We start from the raw sequence: 22706 nt of genomic DNA on the forward strand, positions 1-22706 counted from the left end.
AGCATTGTGTGCGTGTAGCATAGCCTGTACATCCTAGACATAAATCTTAGTCTGAAGACGTCATGCAAGCACGACCACCGCTCACTTCACATTGGGTGTGATTTTTATATTAATTAGGTCATGGACCCACATTTGATATAATTCTTATTTTTTTCTCTCTCTGGGATGTCAATCTACACTGCACAATCCTCGGTGTCAATTTAAATCTGAGTTCAAATATTAAGTGAACTTGAGACCCCCAGCAACCTCCCCAAGGACCCATGGGGGTCCCTGGACCCCTCACAGAGAACCGGTAGTCTAATTCAGTGTTTTTCAACCTTTTTTCTGCATGGGCACACTTTTCATGTCCCAAGAATCCATGGCACACCAACACAAGTTTCATATTTGTACGTTTCTTCGCAAAGAAAAGCCCTGCTTCATCATACAAGGCTGTCGCAGAACAGCAGATCTACAAGCACACAACGCCTCGCGGTGCTTGTAGATTGGCCGTTTTCACTAGTTTAAATCATTTTTAAAATGATAAATACAATACTGGCTTTCAAGCAGTTTCAAGGGGCACACTTGACCCTTCTCAGGGGCACACCAAAGGTCCCCACCAGGCACAGTGGTTGAGAAACACTGGTCTAATTCAGGATGACTGTTGAGAAACACTGGTCTAATTCAGGATGACTTTGTGAAACTCACTCAGTCTGCAGATTACTTCAACAAAGAGAAAGAAATTGAGGATGCAAGACGAGATTTTGAAGGTGAAGGTGAAGAAATGTGGCAAGGAAGATATTTCTTAGTAATTTCACCCAAAACATTCATAAATATTTATGACTACTATATAATAACGCTGTCTGTCATGTAACATGAGGAGTAAAGGCAAAAGAAAAAGGCTTATTTCGGCCTAAGTCAGTAAATCATTTGTCCAGTCACAGGCCATCTATACTATAATTTTGCAAATGTCTGAGTGAGTGAGTGAGTGTCTGTCTGTCTGTCTCAGCGTTTCTCCTCAGTGGCTGGAGCAATTGATCTGAAATCGCATCACCATCAGCATATGAACACACCTGACATAACTGTGAAGCCCGTTTGTCACTTTCACAAATCATATGCTGTATATTAGCATTTTTATGGTGTAACTACTATCTATTCTGCATCTAGCATGAGGCACATCTATTCTGCATCTAGCATGGGGCAACATGTTTAACCAGCTCTGTGTGTGTGTGTGTGTGTGTGTGTGTGTGTGTGTGTGTGTGTGGGGGTGGGCGGGGGGGGGGGGGGGGGGGGGGGGGGGGGGGTGTTGGCTGGCCCTCTTTCAGATGTTGTCATGATGTAGATCGGTACACAGTATCTCTGTAGCCTTTAAACGAAACGGGTATTTCTTACATTGATGCTCCTACATATTATCATGTAAGCACCAGAAAGTTACTTTCCATCCCTCATATACTGTGTGCACAGTGCACACCCCATAACCCACACACTGCACATCATTTCGGAGCTCATATCTTTGAACGGGTAAGGCCTAGTTATACTAAAAGGGGAGCTGACTTGGGGAAATATACATTTCCTAAAAAAATTACCATTAGTTTAATAAGGTGACGACTGATGATATGATTATTTTGGGGTGGTCACGGCCTGTAAAGGTTGAGAACCACTGGCCTAGAAGGCTCCTAGAAGAGGACAACCGGCAATTTGACTGCCCGATAGGAGATGCTCAACCACACCACCCTGACAATGATGGAGCTGTAGCAGACCAAGACAAGAAGTGAGCTGGTTTACAAGTAGATGGTGGATAGATCCATATCTGCAAGAAACTATAGCTGACACTATTTCACCTCTGGCCCCCAGGTGCGGGACGTGGGTGTTGAGGGAGACAAGCGTTTTCAGCAGCGTCACATCTTAGGAGGCACATATCATTTGCACGACTTTTCAAAAATAGCATATCTACAAGCTCGCAGCACGGCACTTGGTGCCACGCTGTGAGCTTGTATATCTGCTATTTTTCAATAGTAATAGTAACTCGGTCCCACTTCCCCCCCCCTTGTGACGCCCCTGACCACATCCACCTTCAGTCTCAGCTCCTGGAGAGTGGAGACCCAGCAGCCCAGATCCCCACAGTATGTTGTCACTGTCCAGTCTCCTGACTGGAGGTGGCAGGGTGTGACCATGATAAAATACCTTTTCGAAACCTAACGGACTTCATTTTGGTGAAAGATCACATCACGTCAGGTTTTGAAGGGGTAAGAGATCACACCAAATGTCTGATTAACCATAACAAACGTAAAAGTCATGCCAACACAGCCATGTGCCACTTGTGAAGACTGAATGGGTGATTAAATGTCATGGTCTGTGACATGTTACGTATGGTTTATGGATCATATAGTAAGGTAATCTTCATAGTAATGCAACTAGTAAGACGCCTCAGGGCGACATGCGACTAGCGCCAATTCTTGGCCCCTGCATGATAGTCAACAATGAGATGTCAGAACATGTATGAGCATTCCTAGATATGCGCTTAATATTGATGACATCGGGAAAGGGACCTCCATATATGGGCATAAAATGGACAAGGACGTAATTCATTTGCAAGTGTGACTCGTGATGACATCAGCGATCTCCATATATGGGCATAAAAGGGACATCAAGCCAGAGCGGCAAACCCATTCTGTTAAGAGTGGTTCCCCTGACCACAGTGATATCAGAGCATGATGTCAGAGCGACTAACCCATAGAACCAGTGCCAGGCGTGTTGTACAGCAGGGGTTCCCAAACTTTTGTCTCAGGGCACCCCATAAATCTTTTTAATCTATAATTTTCACTCCTAGCACCTTATATTTATAGCATATCATCGTTGTCGGGTGGAAACAGTTCGTTTTGTATTTATCATCTATAAAATGTACTAAACTAGTGAAAACAGCAGATCTACAAGCACGTGCTTGTAGATCGGCTGTTTTTACTAGTTTTGTGTGACGGTCTTGTATGATGAAGCAGGGCTTTGCTTTACCAAAAGACGTACACATTTGAAACTTGGAGATACAAGGTTTCTGCCCGACAGTGACGATATTTTAGTGATTATGTTGTGAGGAAAACATTGAGATAATAGCCATTTTGGTTAGAACTGACTGAAAATAACTTTGTACTTCAAGTTTAAAATGATACTAAATATTTTTGTCAAGTGTCCAAATAAATTCCAAATCATCAAATTATCTCGCGGCACCCCAGGGTGCCCCGTCGCCCACTTTGAAAACCCCTGATGTAGACAGGCAAATGTGCTGGTTTTCATAGTAAACTTGCGACCTACGGTCCTAATCAAGGACTCGGCATTGGCAGATTTGTGGGTTTTCACTTCCAGATGTAAGGGAAACAAGGCCCTTCTACTGTTGGATAGTCTCAAATAATCAGAGAATAGTCTGCCTATACTCTGGGGAGATCTAAAATTCAACGGGACTATAGCAGAGAAGACTAGTGTTAGCCTACAGGTCAATGCGTTGAAAACCTTCCAGACGCAGTCCCAATATGAAGCACGTCTTTGCAGTGTTCCTGCAATGCAGAACACTACACTGTATAATAAATAATTCATTAAGACATTCACACCCAATCATGGATTTGCGCATTTTAAACATACCAAGCCTCCATTATATGAATCACTTTATTAGAGTATTAAACAGATACAAAAAACGTAAAAAAGAAAAAGGACTGACAGTGTTTTTTGTGGGGGATTCACCATGCCGATCGTTTGTCAACCAAATTTGATCCAAAACTGGCGTATAACTTTAGCGCCCTTGTGTCGCGCGCCGGAATGAGCAGATCTGCACGCATTACTCCTGGCCAGAGATGGGATCCGTCATGGGCGTGTCCTCCGACACCAACAGCTGCTCCTCCCCAGACCCTTGACTCAAACGGTCCAGTAGGGACACAAACAGGCCGTCGTCGTTCACGTAGGTGAAAATGAGGACGAGGAGGCAGATCACGACGGCAAAGACCAACATCCTGACCCAGACGGGGACGAGGCGACGTTCCAGCTCCCGTCTCTCCGCCGTTGTTGGACTGACGGGACTCAGAGGGAGGGCGTCTGGGTATTTATATGTTACCGGTCTCCCTGCAGCTCCCTTGATTGGCCGCCGGCGGGTGACACTGGTGACATGACAAAATGACAACTTGGTATTATTATTGATCCATATCTGTGTTGTGCCCAATTTAAAGGTATATTCAGTGATTGTATTTCATTCAAATAAAATATAATTGGTACATTTTCCATTCAAATAAAATATAATTGGTACATTTTCCATTCAAATAAAATATAATTGGTACATTTTCCATTCATTCTCCTCACTAGATGTGTGCTGACCATATAAGGACTTCCTCCATGGCCCGTGTTACGAGCATAGCTAAATTCGGTTTTCAGAGGTGGCCAGCCAGTCCTCGACCAATCAGTGTAGAGTATGGCCGTAGTTATGTTGTGATGTTTAGTTATGATGGTCAAAATAAAAGTTTTGAAAACCACAGTCGCTCTGAATTAAGAACGTCTGCTAAATGCCTAGATTGTAAACTACTGAACTCATAAAATGCCACAGTCTCGTAGTAAATCAGTATCATACATATCCTGAAGATGGAGACGTAGGCCTACCGACATTCAGTGATTGGGTCGGGTCTAATGATCAAAACGAGAACATTATAATGGTGTAAAAAAATCTATCAAAAACTAAACATTTCCACACTGTAAGGCCAGTAAGGGACAAGATGACCCCTGGCCACTTTCATTATCACTGAATACACATTTAACCACATGAACCCTAATGTCCCTATTCTTGGCATGTTATAATTAAGCAATATTACAGGAGAGGGTGTGGGTTATTGTGATTATTGGCACGCCTGCGTTGCTGCCGGAACGAGACGAAGGAGAGTTCCATAAGCAGCGCAGATCATTAGGTGAGAATAGACGATCTATTCTACAAGCACACGCTTTTAAGAAAAAAATGTGTATATGAACGAGAAAAGTATCTATAACAACCCATGGTTCAATGCGTTGAACGTCGCTTTAATTTACTTTGCTTAAACAATAAAGGGATCGTGATTCACCAAAGCCACAAAAGATGTTAGGGTACTTACATGATGCCAGGTGGACTGCTGTATGCGGTAGCCTCAGTGTCTGCAGACTGCTCGGTCACAGGCTCGTCAACAGTCACGGGTTCCTCAGGAGGCTAGAACATGATGCACACAATGTATAATTATTAATAAATGAACACACAGCAGATAGTAGTTGCCACCGCCAATGTGCCACCAAACCAGGAGGTGCAGCCAGTCAGCTGGTTAGTACTGAAATGTGACCCGTCATCCTGTGTCCTAGAATCCATAAAGTAGAAAGTAAATAGTAGCCTGAACTTGGGATTCACCCCGTCACAAGTACCTGCACATTTCTCGGAGTCCACCCTCTCCCCCCATGTGGAGAGGCACGGTATGGTGCAGGAGACGGAGACAGACTGTAATAAGTCGTCTGAATCTCCTTCTGTTATTGGAGTGAAAGGTATGTGTCACTCAGCTAGAATTGGAGAGGTGAAAAATTACAGGGCTGTGCCGTCTTTGTCAAATAATCGATTAATCAGTTTGGTTTGCTTTTTAGATAGTTGTGCAACATATCGAACCGAATATCGAAAATCGAATCGAACCGAGAAATATCGAACAGAATTACCCTGTACCGAACAATACCACTCCACATTCCCCTGGAACCCCCTCAAGGACCCCTAGGGGTCCGCAGAGCCCACTTAACTCATTTAATGCCACCCTTTCACCACTAGAGGGTGCCCCAGGTGCCACAGACAATCCCATAGAGATATGCTGGTATATGCAGAAGCCCTGCAGCCATGACTTGCCTAAACACTTTCCTTTGTGCATGTACAGGAAGAGGATGAAGTTAGCTTGAAGTTAGCTATTGGCTACCAAGCATTTTAAAAGCCTTATTTTCGTCAACTTAGCCATGATTAAACCTTGCACACCTCATGCATGGGAAAAAAACAGAGAAGAATGAGCTCTAAAAAATCCAATGCAATCCTGGATTGCATTGTTGTGGGTTTGTGCAGTTTGTTCACAGCTTTCAAACAAAAAAATCCGATTGGAAATCCGTTCAGGCATTCTTGAGATAATAGCCATTATGTTTTACACTGTTGTGAGCTTGGAGGTCTGCTACCTGAGTTGTATGGGGGTTGTATGGGGGTTAAACATGCAAAATCGCGATTGAAATCATGTTCACTAGTTTTGATGGGGTCCAAAAAAAAATTTTTCAAAAAAAGATTTCCAAAAAAAAAATTTTTTTTTTTTTTTTTTTTTTTTTGAATCACGTGTATACACGTGATTGGCACTGTGGGATGCGCTAATATATCACGTGTATACACGTGATTGGCACAGAATGAGTTAAGAGAACTACTACCCTAGAGGTTGGGTACCGTATTGTTCAAAGTTAAAACAAAAAAAATACATAGTTATAAAAATACATTTATAAATCAAGGACATTTCGTTTTATTTTTTGTATCGAAAAAGTATTGAACCTTGACACCAAAATATCGAACCGAACCGTGAATTTTGTGTATCGTTGCACCCCTTTAGACCATAAAGACTTTAGGTGATAAAACAAAAAAAACTTCCCTCCATCACCATGTTAGTGATGCTGAAGCTCTGCGGGGTCACTGGGGTGACACAAGAGGGACCTGGAGAGGGAACCTACGGATAGGGGTAGCATTAATGACAAATTAACAGCAGCTCTCTGCAAATGACAAGTTCACCCACCCACCCAAAAAAAACAATGAAAATCTGGCATTTCAACTTTAATGCTGTACTGAAAATGTACCGAACCATAAAACTCAAATCAAACCGTGAATATTATGAACTGTTGCACCCATATACGTATATACATACACACCAGTGATGAATCTCTGCACCCGTTTCTGCATGTTTAAGAATCTGCGCCCGTTTTAAACCCCAGTCTTTAATGAGTTCACCGTGACAATACTTTGCTGCAAAACTTCACTACTCAAATATTGCAAAGGCACGAGTTCCAGTCTGAGTCCAATGACAAAACACAAGTTAATTCTGACCGTGAAGAACCCAACTACAAATGTACATGAAATTTGTACAGTTAAACATCAGTTGAGTGTGAGGTTGAGAGGGAGAAGTGGAACAGGTTCTAGGCTCTGCGTACCCCAAGCTCTAATGCTGAGTGCTGGTGCACAGAGGCTGCTCTACAGAAACCACTGGCAATCTGTGAGTGGGGAGTCTGAATCCTGTGTGATGATGATGACTCCACAACATTCCCAGCATTCCTCTTGGTGCTGCCATCCCTGTATTCTAGGGGTCTACTAAAGCGCTAGAGTAGGCCAGTGGACATCCAATCAAAACACAAAAGAAACATCCGTTTTCATCTAAAAAAGTCAATTTGTCGACAAAATGAGATTATATATATTTTATGATTTACCAGTCTTGATGAGTGTGCAAAGCACCCATGCTGAACAAAGCCAGTATTTTGAGAACGAGACTCTGCCTATGAAAAGTGAAAATAAAACCATGAGTTGAGTTCTTTACATTTAGGCTTACGGTAATAAATTAAATTCTGACAGTACACCCTGGGAACAGTTGAAAAACAGAAGTTGCCAAGACAACATCATTGCAGCCAAAACAGCTTAAGCCATTCAGAGTAAAAAAAATAAAATAAAACGAACATTGGCTCTATAAGGTATAATCCAAATCTTTTGAAGGTAAACAAATGTATCAATCTCTATAATATGTGTGTACTCAATTCTGAATAGTCTAGCAAACAATTGGCTGATTTCAACTATACACACACGTGGAAATATGGATATATAAATATTATTCCACCTACAGCAGAATAGTTTGGCTTTGGAGGACTTTACTGGATTATACCGCATGAGCCGTGTACAGTAATTCAAAGCTCCAATTCATAGCACTATTCAGAAATAGCAGATCTACAAGCTATGAGCTTGTAGATCTGCCATTTTTTAAAGATCTTTGAATGCATATATTTTTTTAAAGGGAACATTAACAAAATATTTGCTTCTGGGGGATGAACGGGACATATTTTGAGATGGCGGTTGGCTGCCAAAACAGTAAAGACCTGTTCATCAATGACTTCAGTTGTTTTGGAGAATGTTGCCGCTCGTTCGTTTGCGCCTCTGGTAACCTCCCTGTGGGTTGTGTGGACAACTTCACCCATGTATGAACTGGCATGCACAGCACAACCAGGGGTGACATTTCTTTGGTGAACGAGGACCATATCTGCATCAATATAGTTTGTTTTGTTTATTTAGCATACATTTATACAAGTCATACATCCACAGAATCACTGTTTGAGGTGATCAAAAGGGATAGGCTGAAGCTATAAAGCTTATGAATGCCTATCCTACGTATTCATGGTTTAAGATACGTTAATATGTTGTAACAGGGGTCTTCAGAGTTACTACAGGGGGTCCTCCAAATCGTTGTGTGATAGAAACTAGTTTTTCCCCCTTTTTTTATATTAACCACTTGAACCCTAGTGTCCATATTCAGAGAACTTTCGCCAAAAATAGCAGATCTACAAGCTCACAACAACTCGCAGCGCGAGGCGTTGTGAGCTTGTAGATCAGCTATTTGGAGGGGGAAAAGAGCGGACTAAGTACAGTGAAAGGTCAAGTTTATTAAGTTTATCAAGTGGTTAAATATCTGAAAACCTACATTAAACCCTCTAAGGCCCAAATATAGAAATACATGAAATAAAAAATTGAAAAAAATCAGATGGTGTTGTAGGAGTCCTAATAAGAGGAAAATGTAATGTTTTTTTCAAAAAAATGTTTTTGTAAGGTTTTATAGCCATAAATCATGCTCTAATTTACATATGGGGGATATTTTTCACAATAATAACATGTACATGTTCTAGACATTCTAATGATCACCAAAAAAAAATAGTACAGGCATTTTACTTATGTTTTTGTGAGGAATAGCTTCCATGAAAAAGTGAGATGTTGTTCGTCAAAACTCTGGAATGTCAGCGGGTGTGGCGGGTGTGAATGTCAGCCCCTCTGGGGGGTATTTATATGCAAATATTGTGGCCAATGGCATTGTAATACTAAACAATAGAATCCAATGGTGATGTTTAGGTGGTAGGGGGAGCTAAAATAAAATGATTTAAACCTTTTTTTGGATAAAATACAAACGTTGTAATATTACAACAGTGGGCCTTAGAGGGTTAACATGAATCCAAAATATACTGACGATCGTGCTGTCAAACGACACTATTATGGAATCTATGATAAGGTTGTGGGGGGTCCCTGCTTCATCTCTCTCTCAACTAAGGGGTCCTCAGCCTGAAAATGTTGAAGACCCCTGTGTTATAAGATACATTAATAAGTTATAAATATATATATAAATATACATTGACAACTTAAGGAACATTTATAAGAACATCATTAGGCTTCACCAGTGTTACTGTGCTGGCTGATCAACCAGTGGCAACGTTGATCAACTTGATCCACACACAATTATTATTCTTATTTTTTTTGTAATTCTTTAATAAATATTTGAAGTTTTTCATAAAACTCAGGATTTACCAGGCATTTTTAGAATCGGCCTCAGTCCTAAATGGGTTAAAATGTTTTTAAGTTTGAGATCTACACTGCATACATTTGTGTACACTACACAGCTAATGTTGAAAACAGGGGAAATCTCTGCAATGGTTAGAAATCGGAGTTACAACTTATGACCACTAAGTGGCACTGCAGGCAAGATTTATTACAAAGTCACTGGTGACCTAAAAAGCAAAAGGATCAAAATACAAAACCTTTTGACAGTGATAGACACAGAAAGGATAAATTGCTTAACCTAAACATTAAGATTTAACTCACCGGCTTCTCTGGTGACTGGTCCAGAGAGGAATCTGGTTCTTGTACAGCTTGTTCTGAAACTTAATACAAAATACAATCATGTACTGTAGGGTAAAGTTATACATCGTTGCTGTCCGGCAGAAACCTTGTATTTCCATAAGTCACTTTTTAATGTTTGTTCATTATTTGGACGGGACAGCGCACATAATACATACAACATGTTGTGGAAATGCACCAGATTTAGCAAGAATGCTCATTTCCATTCGTAGTCCCCCATAAATTAAACATTACAAAAGGACACAAATGGAGTACAAAATGGTTCATAAATGAAATAAGATTTAATATATTATATTTTGTCAAAGTACTGAAAATGTCCAATCTATGTTTTGTGACGCATTGTGTGACCTTGTCATCAATTCTCACTACTTTTGAAACATATTAAAAAAAGAATCTCAAACTGTTTTGGACTTTCCACCCAAAAGAGAGTGTGTAACCAATCTATGTATGTATATAATAAAAATATATGATAGTTTTACTAGGACACAAAGCCAACAGTTCTACTTACTCGAGTCCTCCTCTGGTGTGTCGCCCTCTTCCCCGTTTGCAACCTCTTCCGCGTCGCCAAGCTCCTCTTCTTCGCTGTCGGAGTACAGCGCTGCCTCAGCGGTGCCGTTCAAGCTGGGCTGGACGTCAACTTGAAGGGCCTTCATCAGCCTCCTCTCGTACAGGGCTCTGGTGGTGGCTAGAACAGACACACTACACTCAGCTCAAGTAGCCCAGAGGGTCCCTGTACCTCACTTTAAGAACCAGTGAGGTTTATTCACGTTATTCCTGGCCCTCTCTATGGAGGCTGCCATTTTCTTTTACAGAGGGCAAAACATCTTTTCACTTCCTCCCAAGTAAGGAAGTGACAGGGAATTGTCTGTTGCCAGATTTTGCCAAAGAAATAAGCCCAACAGAAGCAACTAAGTTATACTACTTTACATTCACATTTGAAAATAGCAGATCAGCAAGCTCACAATGTGTCTGTCACATTGCGACATAATGTGAGCTTGTATATTTGATATTTAAAAACTATTGAGGGAAAACAAATATATTTTGAATATTTTTGAAACATTTTAACAAAATAAATCTGTGTGGCGGTCCCTGGCACCACATATTTTCAGATGGGGGTCTGCGACTGTGGACAAATATGTTAATCTGGGGGTCCTTGATATGAAAAGATTTGGGAACCACTGGTTTAAAAACATATTAGAAAGTAAGCCCAATGAGCAACTATACTATTTTTTTGAAAGACACCAATTATAAGCAGATATGGCAACCCAGGTAAATACAGAGCCCAGAGCCCAGAACGCCAACTACTGACACTTTAATGCAAGGACAACAGGAAACCAAATGTTTTTCAGGCCAGCTTTTTCAGCCTCCGCCTCTTTCAGGATATGAACAGGAAGCCGGGGGCGGGGCCAGGAATAACGTGAATAGGAATAGAAAGTAATCGTTAAAGGGATCCATTAAGGAATTGGACTGTTAAGAAACCGTTCAAATCCTAAACGATCCGAACCCTACCATGTACAGGCCTATGTTGGCGGCTTGCACAGACAAACTGCCCTCAGCATACACCAGCTACGTTTAGACTCAATAATTCTTTCCCCAGGAATGTTGGAACATTTTGACGTATTGTGTCAGCTTGTAGATCGGCCATTTATACCATTGGAGATAATTCATAATGTTTTTTTTTGTTTGTGGCCCCAATCAGAAACTCTTTAGGGTCTCAAGCTTAAACAGTTGGGAAACTCTGACATTATGATATTTAGACCAACACAGAAATCTCACCAGTAATGGGTCCAGTGTTAACCCCACATTTGTGCAGCTCTGCCCTGAGCTCATCATCCGTCAGTCCACTGGGATCCAGCATCTCTGAGCTCTCCAAGTGCTTCGTCTCTTCCTGAAAACAAAGTGTAGCGGATGTGTTAGCATGCATGATAGAAGGTATGCATTCATTTTTGTGTAAAAGGGCCATCCATACCAAGCAATATAACTTTAACAAAATGTTACCCATTTACCGTTTACCTTTGTCATCGTTATAGTTGTGGCATGGACTGTGGACTTTTACTATCTCTAAAGTCATCTTGCTTGGTGTGGACAGGCCGTTAAGTACATTGCCGTATGGTCTGGTGATAAATGATGCAAGCAGTCACACTAGGCCCGAGTCAAACTAATTAAGACTCTGGGCTGGGGCTAATCGATGCACACAGGATAAATCAGCCATCCCCACACACTCAAGGACAGCCTCAGTCATGAGTCATGACAAACTGTTCCACCTGCTTCCCACAGATTCTAGAGGTTCTGTGCGTTCACTGCGTTGCAACATTGACTACTTTATGGCAAGCAGCTGGATGGATATTTCTGTAAACTATAAATCTCTGGGAATAAAGGCTGTCAGTCACTGAGATGTGGGAAGACCAGTGTTGATTTTGTCGACTAAAACTATGACAGAAAATGTTTCTCGAATAAAAACTAAATAAAAAATGAGCTGTGATGACTAAAGACTTAACTCTCCTACTGCCAGATTATTTATTTATTTATTGGGTCTGGTGCCATCAAAAAGCAGCTTACCTTTGCGACGTTATAGTAGATAGACATTTATTTATTTATTTTTTGATTGTGCAATAGTGCACTTTGGTCTGCCAGGCAGCAGAGGGCGGCGTCATGCGAGAATGAATGTATTTGCCCGTTATGTGTTGCCGTACATTCAGACCAGTCACTGGCCACAGAGCCTTACAGCCAGAGGAAATCAACAAGGAAGTGAATTGGTCTCCTTTGATGTTAACGCATAATGGATTTTTTACACCATCACCGCGGAAAATGTGTTTACAGTACACGGCGGCGCGACCCCTCATCAGCTTCAACAAGGTAAACGAACGAACGAACGCCGTATTGGCGCGGAGGTCTCTTGAGAATTGGGGCGAACAGGAACGTCCAAAGCAGTATAAGAGTTAATAATAATATATTGACAATTTCGTCAACAAAATAAAAACGAGACTAAAACGTTAGGGAGGGATTAGTGGAGAACAGTCATTTTATGTTTGGTTTCTCTCAGTTGTTGCGTGCTGAAAATAGCAGATCTACAAACTCACAACACATCATGACGCTGCGACACGTTGTGAGCTTGTAGATCTGCTATTTTCAGCTATGATGTCATCAAGGCCCGCCAAAATAAATTTCAGTTGACTAAAATCAACTGTAGATTTAGTCGCCTAAAATCTTAATGACATTTAGCCAACTAAAATTAGACTAAAACTTTTCAGGAGACTAAATTATGACTAAAACTCAATCACATTTTATTAAAAAGACTATGACTAAAACTAAATCAAAATGTGTTGTCAAAAACACTGGGGAAGACGTGTTGGACAAGCAAATCATTAATATAAAACACTTTTAATTTGATCCTTTTAGTTCTTAGCAGTGTTCTCTTGTCCCGCGTGCCGCATATCTTTTCTGAGCAGGGGTCACGCCTCTCATGCAAACGGACATGCATTGCTGCTTAAACCCCTCCAAGTTCACATCTCGCCAACACTTTAGTGTCACAACAGGGTGTTTTAACAAAGAAACCCAGCATGTATGCATATCAATAGACCTGTATAGGTGTTGAGCGACGTGCGCGTGACGTCTTTAGATAAGCGACCCCCCAAACATTGAATCACCAATGCACCGATTGACACCACTTTGTTTTTGCAGTTTTAAGCAATACACTGCAGTGGTCACAAAAGCTGATCAAAACTATCAAGATCAAAACATAAATAACCAGGTAAGACTCCCTAATCGGGAGATAGGCGACCATCACGTCGCATACACAAACTTTAGAAGGCAATCGTAGCCAATCAGGAGGGAATATGGGAAATGGGACAGATCCATGTTGATGACATGACTTGCGTGATTTTAGGCCAAAATCTGTAGAAGCAGTGTCCAAAGATGTGTTTTGCAAAAAATCTGCCTGATAGCGACGCTAGAAGAGGGCCGTGTTAGAAATGAGGGGTGGAGGTTGTGGTTTGGCAGCAAAGGAGTGTGTCTGCAAAGTTTGGCATGGATAGGGGCAACGGTGCCGGAGATAAGAGTAGGGCAAAAGTGTGACGTGACATGACGGACTGACGGACAGCCGGTGGAGCTTTACTATGGCTGTAATTTGCAGAATCCCCAGGCCATGAAAATGTTTATTCTTATTCAAAGTTATCAAAATAGCAAGCAGAAAGAGGCGACTCTAGAGCTCCGCCTCTTTGACACAAATGAATGAAACGTGGCAGGTGTTAAGAGCTTGTAGCAGCTAAGGCTAAGACTTCCCAGGCAGGCAACCCCTCACAAAAAAAAAAAAAAAAAAAGAATGTCCCTCAGTGAAATCTATACCAGCTGTAATACTGGTGGCAGCCAGTCAGAATGAAGTGACCCAGATTGCACTGCCCCCATAGGACCCCCCACCACCACCACCACTACCACCCCTCCCACCAACAGGGGCGTCACACCAAATTCTGGGCCCTGGGTACAAGGATTCACTGCGGGGGCCCCCATGAATGTTAGCTATTGAAAAATAGCAGATATACAAGCTCACAGCGCGGCACCGAGTGCCGCGCTGCGAGCTTGTAGATCTGCTATTTTTGAAAAATGTGAAAATGTGTGCAAGAAACCCATGTTTCCATGTCAGTGATGCTCAAACCTTTTCATGTGAAGGACCCCCAAAATTATGTGAATTTGGCCATGGACCCCCATCTCAAAATATTTAGTTCCAGGGACCCCCCAGAAGCAACATTTTAGTTACAAATGTTCACTTAAAAAAATACATACATTCAAAGTTTTGCGCAAATTTTACGAATTTTCAAAAATAGCAGATCTACAAGCTCGCAGCGCGACACGCGCTGTGAGCTTGTATATCTGCTATTTTTCAATAGCTAAAGTTACTAGGGCCCCTCCACCTTGGGCCCTGGTAACTCAGTCCCACTTTCCTACCCCTTGTGACGCCCCTGCTCCCACCAACACCACTGCTGTCCAACAGGCACTCTCTACACAGCTGCTGACCTTGCAGGCTATCAGTTCAAATGCATTCATTCACATACACAACAGTTATACACAACAGTTCCAGAACGTCAACCTGGACAGCGTGCTCAGATAAGAGGGGGGCATGACAAACCCTAGTGTGATTTTGAGGTTTGTTTTCAATTTCAGGTTTAAAAACTACAGAAAGATAAAGTCATAGCAGCAAAGTAGCTGGAATGCATCCTCCAAAACAAATAGACAGTGTTAAATGTTAATCTTATTTAGCTTCAGCTGGATTGCTTACGTCACAATTTGTACTGACAGCATTATGCAGACCATTTCTGCTGTAGGCCTTTAGTTTAACCTGAAACGGAAACTTTAGGCTAGGGCTTAATACTTCCACTTTAGTAACATTCATGGAAAAATGGTGCAATATTCCTTTCATTAACCAGCTAAAATGAAACAAATGGACCCTTATGGATACATATGCAACCCACTTAGAAACATCCCATTCAGATATACCCCCACTGAGGTTAGGGTTTAGGTTAGGTTTAGGTGACACCTCCATTTAGAATAATGGAAGTCAATCTTCTGACTTAATGGCAATGTTTCTGAATGGAGATGTGTAACCACATAATTATGTAACTCAGTGTACATTTGTACACTCTGAGTTAAATTAACATTGATTTTACAATATAAATCGGGGTCTCAGAGATATAAATGCCATTAAATGGGGGTCTCTGTAGCCTAATGCAGGTCAAATACAATATAAATCAGGGTCTCAGATATAAATGCCATTAAATGGGGGTCTCAGTAGCCTAATGCATGTCAAGCTGTCCTTGGAAAAAAAGAAATGTGGGAATCAAACCGCAAAAATCCTCTTGTAGGGGGGTCACTCACTGGCATATCTACTCAAATGGGGGTCCGGTCCGCGGGTTAATAAGTCAATTTGGGGGTCCTAAGGGGTCCTTGACATTAAAGTTTGAGAACCACTGGGCTAAACTAAACTCACAGCGACCACATCATCTGTCGTTGCCAGGTCCTCCTCGTCGCTGGAGAAATCGGCCGCGCTGTGCTGGATGTGTTTGAGATGCAGCTCCACATAGACCTGCTTCTTGCTCTCCCCGGCCGGCAGAGCGACGTTGTGCGCGACCAGGTCCGACTTCAGCCTGTCCTTGGAGAACTGGCTGGGGTCCTCCACAAACACCGGCATGACGACTCACTGACGACCACGAGATAATTCTAAAAGTACCCCGAAATAAATTACCGCAAAAGCAGCAATTATAGAGTGGAACGGCGCTCAAAGTATCCGTGAATAAGCACACGTGTGCACGGACGGACTGTCAAACAACAACAACTAGTCTTGTCCAGACTGTCACTCTAAAGGTGGGACGTTCGCGAACGAATCGAGTCTTTTGAACGGCTCTTTGAAATGAACGATGCATCCGATGAGGGGGAGTAAATTCCTTAGTCAAGTAAAAGTATCAATGCTGCAATGTAGAAATAACATAAGTAACAGTCTGGAATTCATAATATTCGTTAAAGCTATACTGTGTAAGATGCTCAACTAGTGGTCAGTAGCCCTATAGCAAACCGCGGTCGCGTCCGCGTCTTTCGGCCGTGTTTTGTACCTTCACACCCCCGCGTCTGCCTCCACAACGCCGAGAGCTATCTTTAGAGGGGTCCCTGGTTCCTGTGCGTTCAGGCATTCCGGAGAAACGGACTACTTCACCCTGCCTGGTAGGCGAGATTACCTTTTGAGTAAAGAGACACACGGGCGACTACAAATATGGCCGCCATAGCGACCCCACTTCAAGATGCGCTGTGATTGGCCGGCAGTGTATAACCCTCGCTGTGATTGGCCGGTAGTGTGACGACGCAATTTTTCCGCGAAAACCGGTCCCCGGTAGGGATCATAGAAAACATATAAAGAGAAGGCTTTAGAAGCTGAAAATAACAGAGTGGGGGTTCTAAAACTTTAGCGATTTAACAGTTTTAAGATTTGTTTTATAAAAAAAGTTACATGGTATAACTTTAAGTAAAAGTAGCTACAAGATTGGTATCAAAATGTAGGCTACTTAAAGTACCAATAGGCTATAAAGTAGGCCTACTCATTATGCAGAATGTCCCATTTCACAAGTTTTCCAATAAATAAAATGTAGAAAAATTATTTGAAAAGAGCAGATCTACAAGCTCACAATGCGTCGCAAAGCCACGCATTGTGAGCTAGTAGATCGGCTATTTTCAAATGGCGGAAATGTATATGGCCAAAATGTATATAGGGTTGAAGTGATTTGTAATTATAATCAAAATCTACAAAGTAAAGTAACTAAATAACTAAAATGAGACAGTCTTTTGAACGGCTCTTTGAAAGGAACGGATACCAGAGATCCGGCTCACTTCAAAGAGCCATAAATCCCATCTGTCACTCGGAGTGGAGATTGAGAACAGCTGCTGCCACTAAACAATCGCCATGCCGCGGCTGTGCCCATGGGCTGTGCGCGTGTTGTGTGTGCGTTGCGTTCATGACAAATCGGGAATCCCGTCAAATGGTCCTCCTGTGACTCTGAAGCCTGGCTTGAAAATATCAACAGTGGTGGGGAAAAGTAGACTACAAAAATATCAATACTGCAATGTAGAAGAAACACTGCTACAAGCAACCAGAATAACAAAAAAATGTTCTGGTGTAAAAGTAGGCCTACAATGTATTGGTTACGTACATGTAGGCCTACTTTACTTTATTTTATACCAATGAGTAGTAGCCTACCTGTTGGACTTTGGAAATACTCAAGAAAAGTACAAATAGCTCAAAATTGTAAGTACAGTAAGCTATACTCAAAATTGTAAGTAAATGTACCACTCTTTAGTAGCCTACCTGTTGTTGGACTTACAATTTGCACTTTGGTGGGTGCCAGTCTGACAGTTAAAACAATTTAAAATTGCAATAATATCAGGAATGTTAAGAGCATCTCTCTTTGAGATAGGCAGGTGCCTAGCTTATGCTAATTTAAACGAGTTTAGGATAGCATCCTGTTTTGTTCTTACATGCTGCTAGTTCAGGTTTAACTTAATTTTAAAACGGGGGGGACACACAGGTAGGCCTAAACATATTTTATATAATGTTAACCTTTTTATACATCTATGATGCTAACATAATAGCTTATTCGATATTAAAAGCGGGAGATAACGCTACCTTCTAACAAACGTGTTGTCTGTTGCAGCAGGCCAGGTGGTCCAACTCTGCACTGATGATGCGTTTTTGTATCGCAGCTGGTCGTACGCGCGCCATTGATTGAAGATGCTGCGGCGCATGTTTGAAGCTGCGCCACCTGCTGGAGCGTACCGGAGTGGCAGCATTCTTTCATGTCCTGCAGTCCCTCAGATGCTTGGACACTGACTGACACACCACCACCAGTGATGCAAAGGGTAGGCCTGTACACACACACACACACACACACACACACACACACACACACACACACACACACACACACACACACACACACACACACACACACATATTAATTATTTATTTGAATCCACAAATTACAATTAATTTACAGGGAAACTAATTTTACAGGGTTGATAGTTCATGGACACTTAATGATACACTTCACAGACAAGCTGCCCATAACTGCTGGAACAGAGCAATATTCTAGACTAGGGGTCTTCAACGTTTTCAGGCCAAGGACCCCTTATAGCTGAGAGAGAGATAAAGCAGGGACTCCCACAACCTTATCATAGATTCCATATAGTTTCATCGTTTGACAGCACAATCATCAGTGTATTTTAGATTCATGACAATTCAGATATTTAACTTGAGCCGTCATTACTTAATAAACCTTTTACTCTGTACTTAGTCTGCTCTTTCCCCTCTACACCAAACCTCTTTGCCAAAAATAGCCGATCTACAAGCTCACAACGCCTCGCAGGGCGACGCGTTGTGAGCTTGTGGATCTGCCATTTTTGGCTACAGTTCTCAGAATATGGACACTAGGGTTCAAGTTAATAATTATATAAAAAGGATTGGAGGACCCCCTGTAGTAACTCTGAGGACCCCCAAGGGGTCCGGACCCCCTGTTGAAGAACCCTGTTTTAGACAGTTGTTTGGCCTCGCTCCTTGACATGCCAGCGATTGTTAGGCCACTCGTGTACATGGCCGAGGCTTCCAAATATGAGTATTGAAAATCGACATCTGTACCCAAGTTCTGATTCTAAGTAATTGAGCATTTTGCTGCTCTGGTTTTCATTGAGTAACCTACTGTAGGCCTGCATTATTATTTTCTTCTTTTTTAATCTGTCAAATTACTGACTAATCTAATGCTAACAAAAAAAAATGCCAAACATGCGACTTGACTAGATAAAAATAAGTCGGTGTTTGCTGGTCGGACTGATATGAAAGAGCTTTCTGGAGTGCACGGTTGGATTTTCTAACTTGTGACAGCCTAGGGAAGGACGTGATCTAACAAGGAACCAGGTTTTAGAGGGTCTATTTACTACAACAAGTCTGTATGAATATAATATTGATGGGGTGGTAAGTGGTTAGTGGTTTAGTACCTGCATATTGCGAGTGTAAACTCTTATCACGGTCACTCATGAGCGAAGGATTAAATGACCCATTTGGGAGAGTTGTAATTGAAACAGGGCTGTGTGCAGTTCAACACTGCTACAGGGCAACAGCTTAAAGCTGAAGGCTGCTGTGTTATGAAATTAACAAAGGATTCTCTCTTTTTTTGATAAATCGAGAAGCAAGTTTTTTTTTTATATATTTTTTCTATATGTCAATGAATTAGGCTGTGTTTTTCAACTGTTTTCAATGATTTTTAAAAATCTTTTGGGAAAATGGAAAAGATTTAATAGCCTACAATAAAAGAATAATAAAGATAATTGAAAAAAGCTATTGAAAAAACACGACCTGCTCACGTATTATGGCATATGGTATTATGAGTCACCAGAAAAAATAATGGGTGTTTTTAATGAATATCATGGTTAATATTGAGTTTGATGTTACAATGGGTGTGTATGGGGAAAGGTCCTGGTAACATGTACATCAAATATCTAAATATTGAATGAAGCAAATTAAAATCTGTTCAGGGTGTTCATAAAAGCCTGATTAGATGATAGTGATAGTGGAATATCCCTTTAAAGTTTAAACCCTATCCACCTGTTTCCGCAAGACTTTACTGTAGCATTATCTGCGGGACACTTCCGGTTAACAGCAGACATACAAGCTCACGGCGCGTCGCTGATGCAACCGTTGTGAGCTTGTAGATCACACTCGGCTGCGACGCCGGAAATGCCGCTCGCCTTCTGCGCAATGCACGATGGGATGTTGGAAAGTTGTGGATATATTTAGTTGACCATGGGGTCCCTCTGGACTTTTTTCCCCATTATACCAAATCTCTCCCCCCGAAAATGGACAGTCTACAACGCGCCGTGAGCTTGTAGATCGACTATTTTGTTCAATGTTCATTGTTCACCCCAGAATAGGGACGCTATAGGGTCCATTATGGTTAGCATATCGTCATTGTCGGGTGGAAACCTCGTATCTCCAAGTTTCAAATGTGTACGTTCTTTCGCAAAGTAAAGCCCTGCTTCAACATACAAGGTCGTCGCACTAAAGTAGTGAAAACAGCAGATCTACAAGCACACAACGCCTCGCGGTGCTAGGCGTTGTGTGCTTGTAGATCGGCTGTTTTCACTAGTTTAAATGATTTTTAAAATGATAAATACAAACAAACGGTTTTGAACATACAAGGTTTCCACCCGACAACGATGATATTCTACCACAAAGATTGGTTAAAATAACGCATTTTACCCATTCTAATAAATCCTAGATTGCAACTTTAATTGACTTTCATAATTTCGGAGTCTGCATATTGTTTTAATTTGAACAAACTTTTTAGTCCAGTCACATGAATTGCTGTTGAGAGAAAATCTCATTGTTTACTGTAATTAAAATGACTTCACCCTGAAGGAAATGACAGCTGGTTGTCAGAGGGGGTATTTAGCGCACGTTGTCCCAACATTGACAGAAAAACTCTCAACAGTGACAGAAAGTAGGTAATTAACACTAGAGAGAATGACATTTTTGCTTTGTTTTTTTTTCCTTTCAGCCTTTGGGTGTTGTTTTTTCCCCCAGCATCATTACCAGGGGTTTAGCAGCTAAATATGTTTACCCTTCCAGAGTGAAATTAACACTTTTGCTGTACAGCAGCCAAATTAAAACCAAAGCACATCACCACTGCACTGTGAATAAATAAACTAAAACAATTCATCAGCTAAGCGGGGCAAATTATTTATAAATCTGTCTGTTCCGAGATGTCACACTGTCACACTCATACCAATTACCAACTTTTCATCTAAAGTTATTGTTCTATATCCATTACTCACACTGGTATTAGTAATTGATGTACTGCAGGGGTCTTCGGGACCCTTAGGGGGTCCTCAGAGTTACTACAGGGGGTCCTCCAAATCTTTGTGTGATAGAAACCTTTTTTCTCCTTTTTTATATTAAGCAGTTGAACCCTAGCAGAACATAGCAGATCTACAAGCTCACAACGCCTTGCGCTGCGAGGTGTTGTGAGCTTGTAGATCGGCTATTTTTGGCAAATAGCTTTGGTGTAGAGGGTAATAAGAGCAGACTAAGTACAGAGTAAAAGGTCAAGTTTATTAAGTATTGACGGTTCAAGTGGTTAAATACCAGAAAACAACAATTGACATGATTCCAAAATACACTCATGATTGTGCAGTCAAACGATGAAACTATATGGAATCTATGAACAGGTTGTGGGGGTCCCTGCTTCATCTCTCTCTCAACTAAGGGGTCCTTGGCCTGAAAACGCTGAAGACCCCTGACGTACTGTATGGGTGCAACAGTTATTTGGACTAAATCGATTTAATCGTTCATGAAATCTAACCGAATTGAATAAAACAATCAATGTTAGGTGGAAAAGTCATTCTTTCAAAAAATATGAAAATAGCCAAACTACAAGCTCACGTGTCACACTGCGTTGTGAGCTTATACTGTATAGTGTAGAGCTATTTTCGCTCTTTTAGAAATGGGGCATAAGTGGAAGAAAATACTATTCTTGTGGGAGCATTCAGTGAAAATGGCGAAGATGTTGTGCTTGTAGATCAGCTATTTGAAGCAAAGATATTTAGTTGAGCTCCGGTCAACAAAGTTTATAGTTTAAATGGTTGAATGTTTCTTTTAGAAACACAGAGTGGAGTGGTATAGATTATCGTACAACTATTAGGAAATAACCTAATCTCAACTCTAACCTCGTCTTGCAGTCACTGAAATACATTTCCGCTCCAGTTTGTCTGAAGTGCTTTCACCTGGCAGGCAGTTTCCAGAGCCGCTTAAGCAGTTAATCAGTGTTAGGTCTCAATGGGAAATGAACGGCAGTATTCTATGCCTTTGTACGGTTTCTTTGTGTACAGTAGTATGTTACACATTTAATTGAAGTAACACACACACACACACACACACACACACACACACACACACACACACACACACACACACAAACGCACACACAAACGCACACACTTTCAACAAACATTGTGTTGAATGTGCAGGGCAGGAATAACTGTTACTGAAGAGAATTCCTATGTGAACCTTGGTGAGACACTGGTGAACAGGGACGTGCAGAGAATGTTAGAGAGGCAGGGGCTTCTAAAAAGGGCCTTTTGGTGAAAATATCGAAAATAGCAGACCTCCAAGCTCACAACGCGTCGCGGCGGTGCTTAGTTTCTACACAGGGCAATTCTTTCAACATAAAATGCTGCATTCAAGTTCAGGAGAGTTTGGACAAGGCAATTTTCTTGA

General features: G+C 41.5%; 1 protein-coding gene across 1 annotated transcript; it reads right to left on the minus strand.

Moving 5' to 3' along the window:
- Positions 1 to 3698: 3698 nt before the first annotated feature.
- On the minus strand, positions 3699 to 16085 carry lemd1 (LEM domain containing 1; the record flags this gene model as incomplete). The annotated part of the gene is made up of 6 exons (XM_080732940.1): positions 3699 to 4115; positions 5091 to 5182; positions 6630 to 6682; positions 10413 to 10589; positions 11681 to 11792; positions 15885 to 16085. 6 exons carry the CDS (start codon positions 16083 to 16085, stop codon positions 3800 to 3802), a joined length of 951 nt encoding a protein of 316 aa, XP_080589066.1. The 3' UTR covers positions 3699 to 3799.
- Between the last annotated feature and the right edge of the window lie 6621 nt (positions 16086 to 22706).

The sequence above is a fragment of the Nannobrachium achirus genome, assembly GCF_963921795.1.
Source record: "Nannobrachium achirus genome assembly, chromosome: 9".
Classification (NCBI taxonomy): domain Eukaryota; kingdom Metazoa; phylum Chordata; class Actinopteri; order Myctophiformes; family Myctophidae; genus Nannobrachium; species Nannobrachium achirus.